At 34.6% G+C, this 22,152-nt stretch overlaps 2 protein-coding genes across 3 annotated transcripts; one reads left to right on the top strand and one right to left on the bottom strand.

The window, feature by feature from the left end:
- The first annotated feature begins 414 nt into the window (after positions 1 to 414).
- On the top strand, positions 415 to 5,442 carry LOC121250603 (tetraspanin-18-like). Its single transcript, XM_041149753.1, has 6 exons — positions 415 to 977; positions 1,609 to 1,708; positions 1,934 to 2,014; positions 2,126 to 2,230; positions 2,863 to 3,066; positions 5,016 to 5,442. The coding sequence occupies exons 1-6, from the start codon at positions 664 to 666 to the stop codon at positions 5,067 to 5,069; spliced, it is 858 nt and encodes a 285-aa protein (XP_041005687.1). The 5' UTR covers positions 415 to 663; the 3' UTR covers positions 5,070 to 5,442.
- Positions 5,443 to 8,051: 2,609 nt separating this feature from the next.
- Positions 8,052 to 13,930, bottom strand: LOC121249834. 2 transcript variants are annotated; one of them, XM_041148643.1, is made up of 6 exons: positions 13,671 to 13,930; positions 12,283 to 12,430; positions 11,763 to 11,842; positions 9,764 to 11,623; positions 9,078 to 9,225; positions 8,052 to 8,930 (listed from the first exon to the last, which is right to left on the bottom strand). In XM_041148643.1, the coding sequence occupies exons 2-6, from the start codon at positions 12,419 to 12,421 to the stop codon at positions 8,215 to 8,217; spliced, it is 2,943 nt and encodes a 980-aa protein (XP_041004577.1). In that variant the 5' UTR covers positions 12,422 to 12,430; positions 13,671 to 13,930; the 3' UTR covers positions 8,052 to 8,214. The 2 variants fall into 2 exon arrangements, with proteins under 2 accessions (XP_041004577.1, XP_041004578.1); XM_041148644.1 differs by lacking the exon at positions 13,671 to 13,930 and adding an exon at positions 12,853 to 13,012.
- Positions 13,931 to 22,152: the final 8,222 nt, after the last annotated feature.

Below are 22,152 nucleotides of genomic sequence, written 5' to 3'. Positions count from 1 at the left end.
ATGCTCTCACTGACCAACAGTGCTTGTGAAGACGAGAATATCCATAAGTGAAAGTATCCAATCCGGATATCCTTTTATCAAATTCTCAACAGCCTTTTGGTGGCCAGGCCTTACTGGAATTCAATTTCAACGGCTGTGATTGAATTGATGATAAATAATCGGTATATTTGAATTATAAATGCTTTTATCTACTTGTTAGTTTTTGTTACCAGAAATGTTTTATAAATTGACGTGACTTTAACATATATTATATTAAAAATTTATTTTTATATTAAAATAAATCTAACATATTACAAAAAATTATTGATTATTATATTCTAAATTAAAGAGAAAAAAAACTCTTTTATCTTTACCATGAACTTACATTTTACAATTTGTTTATAAAGCAAAGGTGTATTATGTGAAGTTAATCATTTTGATAGAAAGTGTAGAACGTAAATTCGTCCCAAAAAGTTCGTTTCCCGCACGCAAAAAAGAATCAAATAAGAGGCACGAAAATACTGAACGACAAAAGCAATAGACACACACGATCTCTCTCTCTCTGTCTCTCTGTCTCTCTCTCTCTCTCTGTGAATTCTCTCATTTGTGTTTGTGTTAGGTTTTTCAATTTCGACGCCCATTTCGCCTCTGACTTCTAAAAAGTTTCAACCCCAATTGTTGCAAATGCGACCCAATTGTTGCCACATTTCCTTAGCTTTCGTCCTCAAGTTCCTGAATTTTCTTCAGGCTTTCGTTGGGGTTTCAATCGTAGTCTACTCCGTATGGATGCTCAACCAGTGGAGCCACCACGTTCCCATTTCTCCACCACCTTTAGCTCCATCCCCGGCTTCTTCTCTCTCCCTTTTCGTGGATTCTGAATCAGCTTGGGTATCCAACCCGATCACCACAGTCAATCTTGCGGCCGATTTCGTTTCCGGGTTCGATGGCGGTTCTGGGTTGGAGCTCGATTTGAATTCGTTTCAGCTTCCCGCTCCTTGGTACTAAAATTTTGCAAATTTATTCAGTATGTTCTATTTGAAAGGGAATTCAAATAGATAATGGGTATTAAATGAAGTTCGTACGGATGTCTTGAATTTAATGCTGTAATTATTATCTATATTTTCATCTTAATGTAAGTGGGTCAAATTATTCTTGGTTATAATTGAAGTTCGAAATCAGGACGTTAGTTTAGTTGATTTAAATAACAGTATTTTTGCTTTCATTTTTAACTTTCGATGTGAATGCTTGATATGGTAGATAATTCTGGTCTTGTTTGTTCGAGTGGAATTTGGGTTGTATGTGTTTTCCCGTGGGGCCGTAAAATTCTTCATTAAATTATGGGTGATGGCGTGCTGTGCTGGGATTTTGTTGGGTTTTCTCTTCAGAGGAATTTATTTGATGGGAGCCCGTAATTGATGTTGTGGACTTTATGCCATTCACTTCCATAGCTAGTTAGTATCGACTGCGAGTTTGCGATTCAATGGTCCCCCCCTATTTCTTCTCTCTCTTTCTTTCAATTGGAATCAGAGCTTGCAATCTACTTTTGATCGATGGTGTACCCATGCTTCTCTTGCATCGAGAGTTTGGGACTCCCACGACTATTAATTTGGTGCTTCTTTTCGATGGCAGGTTCATCTACTCTTTCATGGGAGTGGGCATTATCTTGTGTTGCATTACTCTCATAGGTTGCATTGCTGCCGAAGTAATTCATGGCTGCTGCCTATGTTTTGTATCCTTTGCAGAATCACATATGAAATTCTATCTTTATTATGTTTTTCAGCATATGTTGATTAAGGAATCAATCTCCTTGTCTCCATGTTCTGAACTGAACTCTTTCTGAGCTTTGAACTTGTGTCGGTCCCATGGAATGCATTTAAGCACTTAACCTTTTTTTTTTTTTTTTTTGCTTCTAATTCTATTTCTCGACTTTTTCTTAACCTTGTGAAAATCTTAGTATACTTTCCTCATAACTGTACTCATACTAATTGAGGCGGTTCTGGTGGCATTCATTGCAATTGATCGTAATTGGGAAAAGGTAATTTTAAAATATGATAATGATATATGCCTTTCAGTAATAGATGGGTGCATTGGCTTCATCCTGCATGATTATTCTAAATAATAAAAAATATGTTTACTACATCTACAGGATCTTCCAATTGATTCGACTGGTGAACTTGAGAGCCTTGTATCTTTCATTGAAGACAATATTGACATCTGTAAATGGGTTGGTATTGCTGTCGTTGTCATTCAGGTATTTTATTATACTCATTGTAAGGATGAAATTCTTTAAATAAAGTAACAGCAGCAAGAACAATTTGGATATTAATGGATGGCTGTTATTATACCTGAATAACAGCCATCGATTAACATACCTGAATAACGTACCTGAATGTCGCTGTGACGGACCTTCACAAAACTTGCAATTTCATTCTCTAGCATGAGTTTTCCTTACATGTTTATGACAAAAAGTTATCCATTAATATCCAGGCCCCATTTGGATAGTGAAAATATTTCATTTTCACATTTTATCTCATCTTATCACTACAATTTTTCTAAATTCCTAGACAAAATATAATAAACAATTCAACTTTTTAAAATCTCAAAACAATAATAATATTAAAAAATAATATTCGAGAAATATTTTATTCAACTTTCATCTAAAAGCATCTCATCTTATCTCATTATTCAAACCACACCTCAATTTTTTTTGTTTCTTTAACAAAGATGTGTGTTCATCAGAGGTTTTTGCTCACCAAGTTCCTTTGTATTAGCATAACCTCAAGTGATGAGTTCATAAAGCCAAGCCAATTGTTACATTTGGCAACCGGGTTCCTTTGTTTGGATCTTTTATTTCCTAACATATTATTTTTTGGACTATTTCAGGCATTATCTCTTCTACTCTCAATAATTCTGCGAGCAATGCTTTCTACTCGGAGACCTGACTTTGATAGTGAGGAAGGCTATGATGGTAGGAGTAGAACTTGGGAACCACTGCTAAATCCACAATCAACCCAACCATCTGTGTCAACCAAGGGTGATGGTAGAGGGACTCACTCTGACATCTGGAGCTCACGGATAAGGGAGAAGGTATCTTGTTTTTAGCCAGTCAAAACTTGGGTGTTATTTGCTCATTTGTTTAAATGTGGATGTCCATTTTATGACAGATTAAGCATAGGTTCCATTTTTCTTTTTGACCAAGTAAATGAAGTATAAGTTCCAATTATTAGAGGAAGATGAATGTTAAATCAATCATACATATGAAATGGAGTCCTATGCCAGATCAAGTGTTAGTTTATAATATCTACTAGTGTGATACTTCATATGATAAGGGTAAGGATAAGTGGTGTATGAGATCTCACATTGTTTAGGAAGGAGAAGTTCTTGCTTTTTATAAAGTTCCAATGGGGCTCCAATTGTATTATTGACTAGCCCTTTGGGAGTATACGCCATGTGGTTTGAGCCTTCTATTAGAGCGTTACAAATGTTATCAGAGCTCATCCCAACCAGAAATGTGAGACTTGAGCCATGCCACCTACACTGGACTTGCCCAACGAAGTCGTCGGGAATTTAAGGGGATAGATTGTGATACCTCATATGATAAGGATAAGTGTAAGTGGTGTATGAGATCCCACACTGCGTGGGAAGAAGAAGTTCTTGCTCTTTATAAAGTTCTAATGGGGCTCCAATTGTATTATTGACTAGTCCTTTTGGAATATAGGCTATGTAGTTTGGGTCTTTCATTGAGGCGTTACAACCAGTGGACAGGGACCCTTGAAGTATGAATTTCAGCAACTAGATCTTTATAATTATTTATTTATTATAAGCAATATTTTATTAAAAGACTGGGTGCAACCCAAGTACACTGGGAGTGTACATACGATCGCCTAGTTAAGGAAATGGAAGGAAGAATTTAAAAAATCTACAGAGGAAGGATTGCCAGTGTTTTAATAGGGCTCCAATTGTATCATTAACTAGTCCTTTTGGAGTATAGACCATGTGGTTTGGGCCTTCTATTTGGGCGTTACAACCAGTGGACAGGGATCCTTGAAATATGAATTTCAGCAACTGGATCTTTATTATTATTTATTTGTTATAAGCAGTATTTTATTAAAAAATTGGGTGCAACCCAAGTAAACTGGGAGTGTACATAGGAAAATTGCCTAGTTAAGTAAGGAAACGGAAGGAAGAATTTAAAAAATCTACGGAGGAAGGATTGCCAGTATTCCTCCCTTTAAGTCACAATACGTTTTAACTGTCACAGGCTTTCCTGCAATTTACACCCAACACGTGCAATTCAAAAAATTAACTAGTAAACAGTCCTAATGGCATGGTTATCCCAAAGTATATAAAGTCGAAAGGTTTTACAAAAAACTGGTCCAACTTGTTTGCAATTTGCAGATGAACTTGTCTTATTGCGAGTTATACTTGCACAGCATTGACCAAACTGAGATCTTACATTATGTTTTAACATTAATTCCCATTGTTAGTAACTTTCTTCTTGTAAGTCCAATTGAGGTATTGATTAATGATTCCCTTCATAGTTGGGAACAGTTTTTCTCTTTTTCCTTTTTAATTAATCTTTAGGGCTATATTTGTGAGACAAACATAGAAAAACACATACAGGATTGGGTTCTCTAGATTGTTTCAAATATATATTCATTGTTCAACGCCTTGGATTTGGTTCCTTCTCCTGGCTGACAATATACTAGATGAGGAAGCACGAAGAGCTTGATATTCATGTCAGAATAATTACTAGAGATTTTATGCAAATATGTTTAATTATTGATAAGTATCTTATAATTTAAAAAGAAAAGAAAAGAAAAAGAGAATTGTGACGAGTATCTTGAGAGTGACTTCGCATAAGATGCATTAATTATCTGGATAGCTGGTAAGAATTAAGTTTCTAAACGCAAACATTTTAAACTGCACGACTTTATTTGTCAAATATACTAATTTTGTTATTATTCGTTCCTTCTGGAGCCTCTCTAGTGATTGCAAGCAGAAGTTATCATACCCATTTATATTTTCTTCTGCAGTATGGACTGAACGCAAATCAGAACACATCAGTGAGCTCAAACTCAAGGCAGTGAAGGCCGCAGAATGTTTCCATCTCACATTTCAGAAAAAAGGCCGGCAGAATGCCCTCTCCATGTCAATACCAGAGCGTTTGTTATACATAATTGCTTTGTAGATTTTTTGCCGTTTGCCTTTCTTGAAGAGTGCGTGCGTGCGTGCGTGTGTGATGTATATACTCATTTAAGGGCGTGTGTGGTAACTTATTATTGTGTGCGTGGAAGTCCTTGCAAGCTTTACTCTTTGTTTGTTAAACGAAAAAGGTGGTTGTTTTGGTTAATGCATGGTCTTTTGCAAGTATTCTGTCATTGGTTGCAATGTATACATTATAAACCATGTTTTATTGGTTTACTGAAAGAAGAAAGATGAGTTAACACTTGACAAAACAAAGAGAGGTGATTGCTTAGATTTTCTTTTTCTTCCTTCAGCTGTTCACGATTCCGATGATATTTATCATGTTCGTTGGTTCTGAAAGCACAAATGCTGACAGTCACGATATGTCTTGCTGCCCGTGCTTTTAATTTAACAACTATTTCCTTGGCTTGGTAGAGGGAAATTCAGCTCTAATTTCCAGCCACAAAGGCTTGCTTTAGCCATATGCAATTTTCTTCTTGCCCTAAGAGTTGTCCCCACCTCTTGGTACTCTTGTCCCTCGCGGGAATCTATTCTCTATTGGCATCATTTTTCCAGTGCATATATTCTGAAAACTTCAAGACGACTTCTGCTTCTGTCTTTTTTGCGGCTTCTTTATCATACAACTTCTGTCTAGGTGTGAATTTCTTGAAGAACTACTTGGTTTGTAATCATGTTTCTGAATATGAAGTACAGTTGTTCAAGCTTGACTATATGTGCTTAGAGTATTAGTAGTGGATTCAATAAAGTTTGGTCAAAATTTGGCTAGAGAATTCACTTTTATATTCTTTCAACTGATATATTTTTTCAATCATATTTTTCAACTCGTCATTCTCAACTCTTGGCATAAAGCACATCAACTAAAGTTGTTGTCCATTCATCTTTTTCTTCTTGCGTGGGAGTAAGATGAATTTTTCTTTATCTTCTCTTCTTGCACGGGAGGAACAGTAGACAGTGAGCTCCCACGCAAGAGGAGAATTGTTTATAGTGAAAATAATATTTAGCCAGCCAGATTTGGGAGTGAATAAATCTAGGGCTAAAATTAGTATTCATTTGTTAAGTCCATTATAGTAAATTTTTGTGTAACCTAACTAAACTTTGACTAAAATTTAGCTAAGTTGAGTCTACTACTAGTGCTCTTATTGATGAAATAAATGAGGAATGAAAGAAACAATATATATATATATATATATATATATAATCAAGGTATGAATTATGGTGGGATTGACTATAAGAATTGGAAAGAGTGCAAGAAATATAACGCATGTAAGGATTGGAGAGTGGTTTTTTCATCATTGCATGTTTCTTTTCCTCTCTCTTGAAACACACACAAAAACGGAGACCCTAAAAATCTGTCCCTTTCATTTTTCATACTAGCTTCCCTCACAATCTACCTATGCTATGAATAAAAAATATACTCTTCGTTCTCACATCACACATTATATATAATTTTTTATTTATTTTTATTATTTTCTCTTATCAAATATATGGTATATGGATGATGAATAAAATAATTCAATTAGTTAAAAAATAATAAAACAAAACAAAATTAAAATTAAAATAAATATAATGTGCAGAGATGATGAGTAAATCTATGAATTGAACTTATCATTTTATTTTTTATTTTTATTTTTATTTTTTTACTTTTCTGTGCAGAATCTAATACTTCGATCTCAAAGTGCACAGTATACAGCTGGGATTGACAGTCACGGGATCTCTCAACTGTGCCTAGATACTCCATAGTGGGTACCAAAATTTGGCTGGTAGTGTAGTTGTCTCAACAGGGAATTATCTTCTTTTACTACTCGAGATGTGTACATCTTTTGTTTTTTTTCCCCTTCTGATCAAAGTTTTTCTTTACCTCATTTTTCAATTATATATTGTAAACTTCTCGATTTGGTCATCAAAAAGCAAAATTCTATACTCAGTCGATAGATATTTGATTATAATTTATATTCATACATACTGAAATTAATGTGATTACCTATTTTGGTTTTTTCTTGCTTCATCATACCTTCTCTAATCTTTCAATAGGTCCTTCATGTCAGGTAATGCCTGTGTCCAAACAATACAAAGGCATGATAGCCATACACGTTTCGAGTTTTGTGTATTAAAACCATACTAACAACTAAGGTATCCGCAATAAATTCCTTTAATTGGTTAGTAGGGTCAATCAGCACAAGTGTTCATGCTCTGCTGCAATGAAGCATTAAATCTGCTGCAGCATATATTAACAAGGCAAAAATTCTACTTGTAATCATTTTTGTGTACTCTTTGCATACTCAATTATTGTGATTAGCTGCGTCACTTTTTTTTTAATATAAATAATTACTTTGACCAATCAAATCAATAGAATGCGTAAGAAATACGCTAAAATGACTGTACGTAACAAAACTCATTCTTTCAAGCAGTGTTTGCACCATTTAGAAGCATTTAGGGTCAAACCAAAAGTAGCAATTAAAATTTCCATCCAGGGTACTACATTTTCGGGAGATGTTGGATGATGTCAATTTAGGTTACCATGCAGACCAGCTGTGTTAAATGTACCAACTCCCAGTAAACTAGTCGACGCCAACAAAATTTTTCCTCACCAATATGATAATCAGCGTGCGAAATCATAATTTTTCCTCATCAATTATTGAAGGGTATTGGGTTAAAGTTAGGTTTTTAAGGGTTGTTCCTCCCATGCAAACACTCTCACACGGAGAATAAATACCTTAGACTAACGTTGTCGGCCATGTTACTCAACAAACAAGCTCTGAAAATTGGGTTGTCAATCGCCATAAGGCTACTGTAAAAGACAGGAAGATCTGACAGTAAAGAGAGTCAAGTAGCTCATAGATTTTTACATAGTTAAAATCTGGAAATCAAAATAAACAAATTATCAAATAAATACTAGTTAAAATATTTGCAATTTCCAAACAGATTAGGTGAGTAGGACAATCATCGTTGAGAATCAAATAGACAAAACAAGAGTTACAATTTAAATACATATTTAAAAAGAAAAAGAAAAAAGAATGCAAAGCCTCTTCACAGCCTACCTGTCAAATCCACCACAGCCTCTGCCACAAGCTCTTCCAGCAACTTCACCTCTATTTCCTTTCCAAAATTATCTATTTCCAATCTGAAAAGCTCATCCCAACCTTTCCCCACAACCTCCTTTCTCACAAGCCTCTCCACCACCAGGCTGTCATTGTCTCCACCATCCGCCAAAACACATCTCCCGTCACTAGAAATCCATTCCTGCATATGGGTCCACACCCAGTCCACCAGCATGGTTGATGCACCCTCAAAGAGCCTGTTGTTGTCCCCGTTACATTGCCTGCCCATTGGGCACTTTTCTGATCCATAACCTGTAATTTCCATTAGTGTGGCATTGACACAATCAAATACAAGCTTCCAATTTGATCTATGCTGCCTCCGCTTAGCTTCAGGCAGTAAATCCTTTTCATGAAGGGTGGCAACTTTGTCTCTTAAAGATAGGTCCAATGGGCTATCAAGCGAGTGCCATCTCGCAAAAAATGTCTGTGATTGCACCTCGCCATCAAGACCAGCCACTGATAGTAGCGTTTGCACAATAGCAAGCCAATCGTGTTCTTCCACCTCAGTGCCCAGGGAAACTGCAGGCTTTATTGTATAATGGGTGGCAGTTTCTGCACATGAATCATCCCAGGACAGAGTCCGAGCAATTGATTCTATAGGTGGAGATTTATCAATCAAATTAGGCTTGATTGGCAATTGTCTTCCTGTTTAAATTAAAGAAATTCAAAGATATTAATGAATGAGGTCACACAGACAAAAGTTTTCCCAACATACACACCACAGAGAGAGAGAGAGAGAGAGAGAGAGAGAGAGAGAGAGAGAGGGGGGGGGGGGGGGGGGGGAGTATATACCCTGAAGGTCTGGCTTCATATTGCCATGTGCATCTTGATATGTGTTTTCATCTTCAAGTGGTAGTTCCAAAACTGAAATTGGACTTGGTTGATCCCGATTCTCACTGACATTCCCAGGCATTACAGGTTTGGTTACAGACAACGCTGCCTACAAATAGTAAAGAGAGCTCTTGTTAAATGATATAATCACGCAATTTGAGTGTTGGAAACAAATATAATTTAGAGAAGCCACTGATTCGGTGCTAATCTAACTCAATTCAGTCAATTATTCTCTTGGGACAGGCCAAAGCTCCATCCCTTACTAAAAGCAAGATTGCTTACTTGGGTTGACCAATAGAATGCTGGAACAATATACTAGCCAATATCATTGACAAGTACATATTTAGACGATATATAGCAAGGGTACTCCCGGTTTGAGTTTTGTCATTTATCTGTTTCTTTGTGCCAAAAAGTATGTCAGCTACATATCAAACAAGGGCATGGATGAACATACAAAAGAGTATCTCTATAGCAGTATGTTGGAATTTTGTTTAGAAAGGCTAGCCAAGTTTACAAATCTGGACAAAGGTTACAAAGCAATTACTTCAAGAAACTATCTTGGGGGCTTGGTGTTAAGTAACTACAGCTAAATGTGAAGTATGATTAAAAAAGCATGAACAACAAAGAAAAAAAAAATGGTACACTACCTCACAAATTGTTGCGCCTTGTTTTTGACCCATGATGGTCTCTGGAGAAGTTTTGCTTGATGATCCATGTATTGCAGAACAAAGGCCACTGTCATTAGCACATTGAGAAGTGGCATCACTAGTCACTCCAAGAGAGTGTAATGGATACCCAGGTGCTTCAGAGCCAGCAGATTGAGATTCATCTTTAGAGCGAGATACTGCAGGTTTATCTTTACTTGATTTCTTATTCCTAGAGAAAAATAAACTCGAAACTTTCCCCTTGATTGATGATTTCATGCTCTTTGCCTTTACTAACTCCTTGGCAACATGCGTTTTTCCAGCCTCAGATTCAGAAACTTCAACATTGAGCCCGGTACCATACACAGTTGAAGATACTGGTACAGATTTTGACCTCAACAGATTTTTAGGGGAATCAACCAAATCTTGTTCTTTATTTAAAATATTACTTAAGCATGAAACTGATTCCACTAACTCTGGTTCCTTACTAATATTCCCATCCTCAGATCTTGCCAACTTCTTTGTATCAGAAAGAGCAAGCATCTCACCCAAAGTACTAGAGCTTCTCCGAGCTTGTCTTTGATCTTGAAAAATTCCATTTGATGCCATCATGGCCCATCTTTCAGACAGCCGCTTCTTTGCTTCTCTACACACTGATGACTCTGGAGAGCATGACGCACGGCTGAAGGAGGAAGAAGAATAAGGGCTACCAAACCTATTGATGTAATCCCATGAATGCCTAGGAGATGGTGACATGACTTCCGAATCACTTATGTTTCCCACTGCATACTCATTCTCTGATTTGTTAAACGAACTCTCATCACCAGTATAGCCATTGGAAAAAACAGAAGAAACTAAAGTCTCGTCCCTTTGATGACCAATCAGATTTTCACGCATCTGCCTGGTGATCTCCTTTGCCACTTCCCTTGATTCTAGGGCCTCATCATCTTCAACTTCCTCATAATCTTCAGAATGTACTACTCTAGGTGACAAGGAAGGTGAAGAAACAACAGCCTTGATGTCCTGAGGCTCAACAGGGGTAGGCTTCAGTACCACTATTCGAGTTGGTTGACCAGGAAATTCATCAACTTTCTGATCGGTGGACATAGGATAATATCCAAGGTCATTTTTGTTCCACAAAACCGCTTGGCCCGGCATCTTTATTTGCTTATCGCTCTTCTTCCCTGATCCAACAAATTTGTCACTATCAACCATCTTTGAAGGTCTAAGAACAGTGATACGCTTTGTCTCAGAAGGTGGAGGAATAGATCTCAGATCTTTCAGATGTTGAGAAAATAAGTAATTTGGCTCTTGCAGAAATTTAAGAAATAAGTCTTTGTTGGAACTTAAAACTTCCAAAGCATCCTGAAATTCCTTAGACTGGCGAAGTTTCTCATCTGTTGCCAGGCGTTTTGCTTCCATGAACTTCTGTCGAACAAGAGCCATATTTTTTTCATTAATCTTTCCACTACGCCTTTCTTTCTGAGGCGATCTATCCCTTGCATAATTTCTCGTTTCAGATTGCTGCCAGATTGCATAAACATCTTTATATTCATTATGTTCTGGACACTGATAAATTTCACATAGCATTCCCTTATCAGAGAAGCCATCTTCTTCCTGCCAAGATCCCAATGTTATCCCCGAATGGCTTAAACTACGTCTTGAATTACCTTTTGCATGGTTTCTTTGAGCAGCTGAATCGGGCTGCGGGTGGGGGAGGGTGTCAAGCCCCATCAACTTTGCAACAACATTAGGTGGGTTGTGCTTAGACTCCCCTTCTTTCAACATTTCTTGGTCTATAAGCATCTTTATCGGTGTTCCATTTTCCTTCTTGCTCGAAGTTCTCCTTAAATCGGGTACAATCTGAACATTCCACAAATATGTAACACAAATCAGAATATTGGAGCTTATTATGGTTTGGACATGAATGATAGAGAGACCTCCATATAAATTTTTCCTCAATTTTCTATAATTGATTACAGGATAACATCATGAAACTTACCAGTTTATCCTCTATCTGATCTCCAATAGGAGGACTCCACGTTCTTGCCACATCTGATCTGCTCCTTGAGAGTGAAGAACCTGAAATCAATCACGTCTATTTCAACAATGGCTAAAAATAGTTCTGAAACCAACTATAATGGACAAGAAATCAATCAAAGAATTGGTGGAATAGAATGACATCAAAATAAGTGAATAGAATTTGGGGGAAATAAACCCGAGTGCACAATTAATAACACAATATGCCAACATCTTGTCAAGAATTTGCAGAGTAACTATAAACAATGTAAGCATTAGCATGAAAAAAGGGCTTTTTGAAAATTTGTAAATGCCAAGGTATTTTGATTGTTGCCACAACATTTCTCCACTGAGGGATTTCTAATGATATTATGAGATACCGTTCTCTCTCTCTCTCTCTCTCTATCTCTTTTTAAGTATCAACAAATCAATATATATGGTTGAAAAAAATTTATTTTTTGAGCACAAACCACAAAATGTATGAATATGAGAAAGAAATCCACCATCATGATGAGGTTTATCTGTTAGCAGCCTGTTTCCAGCAATGCCTGAACTCAAATCAAAAAGGTTCACCATTCTTCCGAGACATCCTGGAAACTGTTTCTCAGTAGTGTGAAATTTCCTGTTTTGAATCCCATTCATTTTAAACACCTGTAATGAAATTTTATCAGAAAACTAATCCCGTATAACATCCCTCCGTCTACAATCAAATATAAAATGAACTACTAGAGAAATGCTCGTAAACAGTAATGCTGCAAATATACTTTTTTCTTTTTGTTTTGTTGGACAAAACACAAGAATAAAAAGAAACAGGGACAATTGACAACAAAGAGAGGAAATGCTAGATTCAAGCTACAAAGCAAAAAGAAAGGTGTAACCAATACATTCAACACAAAGAGGAGAACTTATTAATTCCTAGATGGTGTATAGAAAATTACACAAACAGAATAAATATATAAATTCATACATATTTCTGCACAAGTAAAGGAAAAACAAGAAGCTTATAATTACAATCACACAAAACCTTGCATAAGCATAAAGATTCTCATACTTCCTTTAAAAAAAAAAAAAACCTTCAGAGCTTCATGTTTTAAGCTCAATCCAGCTGGTAATGTTATTCACAAGAGCATGAACAAGAAGGGTCAAAGCTAGAGAGCTCAAGTGAATATACAAATCTGGAGAGAGAGCCACAGAGAGAGAGAGAGAGAGAAGGGGGGGGGGGGGGGGGAGAGAGATTTGTTCAAACACTGGCAATGGCCTAGATTTAAGTGAATTGATGTGATATTCACATGAAATATCACATCAATTCATGCGTCATTATATTCCCTGATCAAACTCAAAAGTAGGTTAATTAAAATATTCCTTCAATATATTTTTTTCCCAAAAAAGGAACTCACTTTTTAGTTGGATTTTGGTTAGGCGACGCTGATCAAAGCTTAAACAAAAACCCTTGCATAAATCCAATAGATACCCACTTAGTAAAATCATCGTTACAGGCTCAAAATGCCCAAATTTCATACAACAAAACAAAACCCAGAGCAGAAATGAACCAAACCCATGCATATTCACACTCTAACCAGATAATTAAAACAATTTTCGTAGATCCCAAAAGATGAGGCAAATGGGTTAAAAGCAGAAAGGCACAAAAAGCAGAATTTTGATTACGTATAAAAGCTGAACAAAGAAAAGCAAGCCAACAAGGAGAGAGAATTAGATTCGGATTGAAGATGCATGAAAAAGAATGTGCAACCAAACACTCACACTGGAGCAAAAATTCACACACGAAGAAAATAAAATTAAAAAAAAAAAAAAAAAAAAAAAAAAAAAAAAACTCCGACACAAACTGAAGCACTTTCACAGAGAGAGAGAGAGAGAGAGATGAGGTTGCAACCTAGAGTGGCCTGAAAATGGCATCCCGGTAAGAATGTGCGCCGGAGATAGGGTGGGATATTATGTGGCACGGGGCGATCGGCCACTCTCTGAACGTGAACGCGATCGTGAGCAAGTGTGCGGAGAGAGGGAGAGAGAAATGTGAGGTGGTTTTGGTGGTATTTTGTGGACTGTGGTATATGGTGGTAGAACGAGATTGGCTGTATCGGTATGGATCTCCCACCGACTATACGTTCTGGTCTTCATCCTTCACAGCAAAAACAACATATATTATAGGGAAATGCATTTCCCACATAAGGGCGATTGAATTTTTTTTTTTTCTATTTTTTTTTTTTTTACTTAATTGTCAGGTAAGGATTTAAAAATGGATTTCTGATTTTTCCTTTTTAAAAAAAAAAATTAATTAATTTAAAAAAATGTTCGGAAAAAAAAAAACAATTTTTCTTTTACCTATTCGGTAGCTATTTCAATGGGAGTAGCATCGTCCTTGTATACACACATTCACTTTTAGAAGAAACTAAATATATTATTCTCCTTACATTTTTCTTGATTTTTAAAAAAATTAAAAAAAAATCTACAGTTCACATATGGAGCACTTTTTATTCAGTGTTTTCTTTGAACTTCAATTTATCTTAGCAAACTTACCCTTCATCATATTTAAATTTGAGGCCTGATATTAATTTTTTTTTAGTAAGAACATGATTTATTCACTGATCTAAGCATAATTGCAATCTATATATTTATTTCTTCCCAAAGCAAAAAGAGGAAAAAAAAAAAAAAAAAAGTGTCCTTTAGTAGTTTTGCTTAGCATGACAAGACGCAACATGATGATTGCACCACGTTCAAGGAATTCATAACTTGCAATTATAATATCTATAATTCTCTAGAAAATTAAATTAATAAAAAAAAATACTCCAACTGCCTTTTAAATTTAAAAGTTCCATATAAAGAGATTTACAATTTCATCCCACAATAGAAAACAATAATTGAAAAATCCATATATTTCTGTAGAATAAGGAAAAAAAGGAAATACTCTTTCTGTCTTTGATGTTGTTGTAATGTCACAATTACAGATGATATTGAACAAACATCTGCATGTTTTCTTCGGAAAGAAAGTCACACTTACGATTTTATAATATCACATTTAGGCATATAAATCTCATAAATTGTTGAATTCTTGTCCTTATATATATATATGTAGGCCAATCAACGACTCACACCTACTCGTCATGCAGGAATTAGTTTTTTTTTTTCAGCTACACTCACCAACCCACGTGGAAAACATAAGCAGTCTTAAAATCCTGAGAGATATGGATATTAAATAAAAGTTAAAAATTAAATAAAATATTATTAAAATATTATTTTTTAATATTATTATTATTTTAAAATTTAAAAAAATTAAATTATTTATTATATTTTATATCAAAATTTAAAAAAATTATAATCATTAAATAAGATAAGATGAGTTAAAAAAATTTTTGTATGGAAATAATATGGAGCAAGTTATTTGCCTATTTTTGCCCGGCTCCTTATCTTGTCCCTCACTCAACCAAACATCAATCGAGAGTGTCGAGTAGACTCTTTTTTCTTGTGCAATTCTCCTCATCCATAAGCATATCTAGTCAATATCAAATTCCTTTTAAGTACTTGATGGCAATGCAATCTACATGAGGAAGGGAAAAAACAATATAAGACATTACAATTGAGTATGAAGGTCATTTTGTGAAGAAAAGGATCCTATATTTTTTAAGCGAAATAAATAATATTAATTCAATGTAAATATATGAGATATTTTTGATCCATTAACCAAACAAATTGTATGATTTATCACAAGAAAAAGTACCGATAAGAATGCCTTCAAATCAAATAGATAGCACTGTTATTTACAAAAGTATCATTATTTTATAAAAATATCATCAATTAAAAAAAAAAAAAAACTTTATACATGTACAATTAATGAACACATGAATATTGAGTGATGGTGACTTTCAACAGTGAGTCACTAAAAATGGTGTTGCACGAGCTTCTCCCCTGAGGTAATAAATCTATAGAGAATAATTAATTCGGAGTCAGGCACTACAATACAACAGACTCTCGAATTGTTCACTTTCTTTTTTCACAAGTCAAGAAGATTCTCCATTTTTTTTTAATAATAATAAAATCATGCTATTGGCTAGTACAGAGAATACCCATCAAACTTATATATAAAATAACGCAAGTTGAGACACAATGAAAGTAAAATAAAAAATAAAAAATAAAACCTTTTTTTAGTAATGTTACAGTTACGAAGAGATTACGCAAACGTAATCTTATAAATTGATATAATTTTATATAGTCTGTTAGATATATTTTATGATAAAAATAATTTTATAATCTAACAAACTACATTATATTACATCAATTTGTAATATTATTTTTGTGTAATCTATTTATAGTTAAGAATTTTTTTTTTTTGGTGAAATCATATTAATTAACTTTCACTTGGAAGTTTCGTCCTTGTCTGTTGAAACTCAAAAGACGCGGCTTCGACGGTGCAAATGTCAATCATGGAGACTTTTGAATTAAAGGACACAAAAGCAAGCACCTCTCCATCACCTTCATTCCTTGCCCTCTATCTCCATGAATATTTGTACTACGATATCTCTATATTACGTTATGAACAGTGTGGACTCCTTAATTGCCAATTTGGATTTCTAATGAACAGGTTAATCATGATCATAACATTAATGGTATATTTTAATTCTTCCAACTGATATCAGATCATTTGAAAATGACATCAAATTAATTAATCTCACATACAAAACAATTTGACATTGATTGTATAAGGTTGCGTTTGGATGTTGAGCTGAATTGAGTTCTTTATGAATAGTAATAAGTTGAGATGGTAGAGTAAGTTTTGTGAGATCCATTTAAGATGAATTTAAATGTGTTTGGATGTTAAAATAGTTTAAATGTATTTATGAGAAGTTAAAAAAAATTGTAGGTCTCACGTGTAAAGAAATGTTGAATTGAGATGAATTTAACTCAATCCAGACCTAATTTGTTCTTTATATTATTAAAAACAATACACTAAATCATTTAATTAATAATATTTTAACATTTTTCGATAAACTCAGACGACTTCTCTCAATAAGTGAAATTGATTAGATATAGTAATATCTTAATCAAGTTGATACGTAGTAGTATGTTAAAATAAACAAGTTTTGAATGACAAAACCCAATTAATATAGCCGCCGGCCTCTTGCAATGTTGTGTTTTCAAGCTTGATCATCAGTTTTGATGCTCGTATCATTATAAATCGTGGACCAAATCATGAGTAATAGAAGCCTAATAGCAAAACCGTGATCTTGCTCATCATTATATATAGCAAAGCAAATCATGAGCATGAGTTGTTGAAGTTGCTGAAAGCTTAATCCGGCAAAAAATCTGAAAAGGGGCCACAAAATCACTTCATTTTTAACACCGGGTAACCTATTTATTGCACATGCATATGCATATGCATATGCATATGAAAATGACTCCTCCCCCATATTAATGTCCCCTTCTTCACTAGCTACGCATTTTTACCCCTTTTTCAATGACCCACCAATTTCACTCATTTTCTCGGTTGAGTGACAAAATGAAAGGAAAATAAATTTTTTTTTTAAAAAAAAAAAAAAATTATAATTGTGAATTGTGCAATCCTTTTGTAATTGCTTTGAAAAAATTGAATAAAATATAAGATCTATATAAAAAAAAATTAATTTTTTAATTATGAATCTTACCATTTTTAAAAGTGATTATGTTATATTTATACACTTTACTATATATAATTAAGATATGATAATTGGAAGTGAATGAACAGATAAACGGTGGATGTGGTGGAGCCAGAGAGAAGGTGCGGGGTGGATCGAATTATATAAATTATTATTATTATTATTATTATTATATATATCGGAGGTCAAGGATAGATGACAATGACGTCAGCAGACAAGGTGGGGCCATGTTACTTGGCGGATTGGGACCACAGAATTGGTGGAGAGTAGCGGGTTTTGGTGGGTCACGAGTGGAGCAGGTACTGCCTGAGATTTGCATTTCTTGGAGATTATTATTATACAAGATCAGGTGAAAATATTAACTCATTGACTTGATAATGATTAGAGGGCCACAGGGTTTTAGACCAATTGAGTTAATAGTCACCTAAAAAACAAAGGAGGAGGAGGAGACCTGTAATCAACCCTCTTGCATGGGTTGATATTTGATGATTGGGTTTGTTGGCTACTTTTTATTTTTTTCTTTCAAAGACAAATTCCAATTACTTGAGATTAGGCTTTTTGGATTTGTCCATGGGACCCATTTTAGTTAAAAATGAACTCATTCATGAGAAGTATTGTGCCATTGGTATTATGTTATGATCTCTCTCATGTAACAGGTTTGAAATTAGATGTAAGTTGTGTATCCTATATATGTTTATACTCTTTGGACATAGACAACCTATCTAATATTGGTTATACATTGGTTGATCTCTAATTACCATTTGGTTCATATTTTTTACTTGATAATAAAGTAATATAAACAAGAAAGAAAATAAAAAAAATTACTATAACCTTTCGCAACATCGGATTCTAATTCTCGTGCTGAGGTTGGCACTCACCTCACACGAGAAGGTGGTTCAAAGTAATAGGAGAAAAAAGAAGAGTAAGATCACTTAATTTTGATCTTGTGTTTATGACCTAGTTCAAGAGGTGGACAGTCGACCCCAAGGTCATTGGCAAGCAAGAACGGGTGCAAACTGAACCCACTATCTTGCCCTTATCATGTGCAACTACGCATATAGTAGCAAAGTAAAAACGAGGTAGGTAATGAATGTCCATGAAAAAGTTAGCTCAAAGGCAAATGAGTCTTGTGAGATGTCACATTAAATACGAGAAATAACTGCTCGGGTGATCAAATGAACAAGACATAAAGTACTCGAATACTAAATGAAAAAAGTGATGCACATCGTAACTTGTAATGAAAAATGTACGTGATTACAATAAAGCATAATTTGAGGAATGACTATAATCAAATGTAATGAATGAAGGCTCAATTAATATAATCCTATTAGATTTAGGTATTTTAGAGGATGTCTCCTCTACGTTAAAACCCATGGGCTAATAACAAGGTAAAGTGTTGGAAACTATGGAATATCTCTAGATTATTCATCATCTTCTTTAATGAAATCTAACTTAAGTTTCAGAGCACATTCACAATTTAGGAATCTAACAAAATATCGACTGCCAAAGAAAGCCTCAACACCATTTTCACAGTATGATGCCCCAAAAGTTTAGTGAAACGGAAGATCCCTTTTAGAGAGTAGAAGTGTGGAACACTGATCTTTTGAGGATGAAAAAAAAAAGGCTTTCATTTTTTTTTTTAGCAACGTTTTTTTTTTTTTTTTTTTTGAGAGAGAGGGAGAGAGGTTGTTCAAAAAGTGGGTACGTTCTAGGTGATGGCAAAAGAACAAAATGAAAAAAAAGTTGATCCACTTTTTGAGAGTTTTTTAATCCTACTCATCACACTACAAGAAAAATAGACTTTTGTGACCATTTAATTGCGGTGAAAAGACCATTTGTGACTAAAATGACTCATTTTAACTGTAAATAGTCATTTCACTAGAATTAACTGACTACAAATAAGCAGTTTTCTTGTAGTGTCAGTCCGTAAGTTATTAGTATTAAAAAGCACTAATGACTCTTTTATATATTATTTGAAGAACATCTAAATGCGATTTAGATAATGAGTTGAGATGAGATGAATTGAGATAAAAATTGAAAGTTGAATAAAATATTATTTTGTAATATTATTATAATTTTAAAATTTGAAAAAAGTTAAATTATTTATTCTATTTTGTATAAGATTTTAAAAAAATTATAATGATGAAATAAGATAAAATAAAATGAGATGAAACATTTCTTATATTCGATCAGGACATAATCAGACCTATGTTCTAAATACAATAAGATTTTGTGGAAAATACACTAAAAAATATCTCACTCGTCTATATATATATATATATGTGTGGCTCATATATGGAGTTGGTGATCAATCGACGGGAGTTGTGATCTTCGTGATATGATGATTTAATAGAATTGACAGAATTCTTTATTTTTAGAGACAGCTTTATTTTAATTAATTGATGAGGGGGGTAGCATCTAACTATACCTTGGACCCCAAATTATTTCTGACCTTAATTACTATTGCACCAACCTTCTTAATGGATGGACGACTTTTACTCGGTTTTTTTTTTTTTTTTTTTCAGAAGCAAATAATTAAAACTTCTTAATTCACAACACATTTCTCATCACTTCTATATGTATATTTTATGTGCACTTTTATATGAGTCAGGACTAAAAATAAATAGAATTGAGTCCCATTTTAACTATTCAGTATTGTTAAATTTTCCCATGAATTGTTCAGCTGCAGCCTGCAGATATTATATTTCCATGGACATGAAAACCCTTAGCATCATAGTAAATATAGAGCCAACTCCAACAGAGAAACCATGGCATTTCTCATGCATGGCTGGCAGATATTAAAGGACGCTGGCCTCCTCATCTCTATAGATTTTGAGCTCTGGTACAATCTACAGAGGCTCAGGACCTGAGCCATCTTTTCCTTTCATGACAAGAAGATGACAGTTCTTTAGATATAAGACAATTTAAGAGTGTGACAAACAAAGGGCAGTGCGTACTCAGGAGAATGGTTCTTGTGGTTTTCTTTGAAGCTTTGCAAGTTTATTTCTTTTTTATGTCATAACAGTATTAATTGCGAAACCATTTGCCTTAAATGCACAAGGGACGAGCAAAGAGGAGTTCAGTAGCAGACAAATGAAATGGTTGCAGGTATCCCCAAGATTGGAGCATTTTCACTTTAATCCAGATGTTGACATTAATCACCTTCCCAGCTCTGTACCATTTTCACCTGTCTTTATTAATCACCTTCTCTTTGTACCATTCACCTGTTCTTTCAACATTTACAGTAGGGTTATCATCTGGAATTCAGCCTCTATATCCTGAAGAGCAAAGGAAAATGTTCAGATGCATGTCCACCCGGAGGATGTAAATTACAATTTTCAGCCATTTCTCTTTACACCAATATAGCAATTATTTTTACATTTCAAAAGAAAAAGAAGGGTTGGTTATTCTTACTGAAATTAAAATGCAAAGGAAAAATACTACGAGATTCAGTAAAAGTTTGGCTTCTGTACATGATTCGGTACAAGTTTGGCCTCAGTATAAAGATTCCCTCAGGAAACATATCTTTCCTGGAATTGACTTGAGATCAGCCTGTATGAGTACTTCTAACATCTCCCATGCATACACGAATTTGAACTTAAGATAAAGTGAAAGATGCGAAAGCGCGCGCGCGCGCGCACACACACTAACTTCCAACTCAAATTTGATTCACTCCAATGCCTTATTACAGAACTTGATCATAATTACCAGCAATAATGCCTAGTTGCATTGCACTGTCTAAAGGTTCATAAACCAAAACACTTTTCCAATTTGTCTGCCACTGATGATTTTTCCCGCGCTTAAATTACATGATTACCTTATTGTGTAGCATCATTATTGCAGTAGTAAAAGAAGAATCCAAATCTTGGATTTTCCTTTTTATTTCATTTTTTCCTATCCAAACCAGTAATCAAGATTTTGCAGCAACTATAAGCATTCCACTTGCATGATCAGTTGATAGACCATATAAAACTATGGTAATCACCAAGATGCACCTCAGTAGCCTCATACTCAAAATCTTTGAAACATCCAAAATCTCAAAAAACAAAAAGTAGCTATGGAGACAACACTGTTCAGAAACAAATCACCCTAATCATAGCATGAAGCTTTCACCGATAAAGAGAATGACAGAGGTGATGAAAAATATTACTATTTCACTGCAAGATTATACATGCTTGTCATTTAATTAGTTATATACACGTGAACTGCGTACAATTGGGCAAGAAAGATCATATGCATTAAATACTGTATAATTTGCTGTCAAGTATTGCCTTCATATCTTGTGTTATTCAGTGGTCAATGTAGAGATTTTTATTGGTGTTCCTTTCTTGTTGGATTTTCTTGATTCTTGACTAGATATTGGGTTGGTCCATGAATCATGGGATGCAGAGATATCTTCAAAACTACCCCCGCAATCTAAATGGAAGGGGATGGACGTTGAGATTGGCACACAACATAGTGAAACGGTCATGGGATAATGGCTTGGTTACTGCATTCTCTTTTTTATCTTTGCTCTAGAGAAATTTAACCAGCAGTTTTTTAATTGCAAGTCGATCACGTACAAAATGAAAGTCAATTTCTATATATTTGGACCGGGTATAAAAAACTGGATTGGATGAAAGATAAGTGGTACTAATATTATACACCAAAGTGTAGGCAGATGAGAGAGAGGACACCTAAGTTCAATGAGTAGAGATTCCAACCATTGAAGTTCGGAGGCAGCATTGG

This window comes from Juglans microcarpa x Juglans regia, chromosome 2D (genome assembly GCF_004785595.1).
Source record: "Juglans microcarpa x Juglans regia isolate MS1-56 chromosome 2D, Jm3101_v1.0, whole genome shotgun sequence".
In the NCBI taxonomy this organism is placed as follows: Eukaryota; Viridiplantae; Streptophyta; class Magnoliopsida; order Fagales; family Juglandaceae; genus Juglans; species Juglans microcarpa x Juglans regia.
This window is presented reverse-complemented; position numbering and strand designations above follow the sequence as displayed.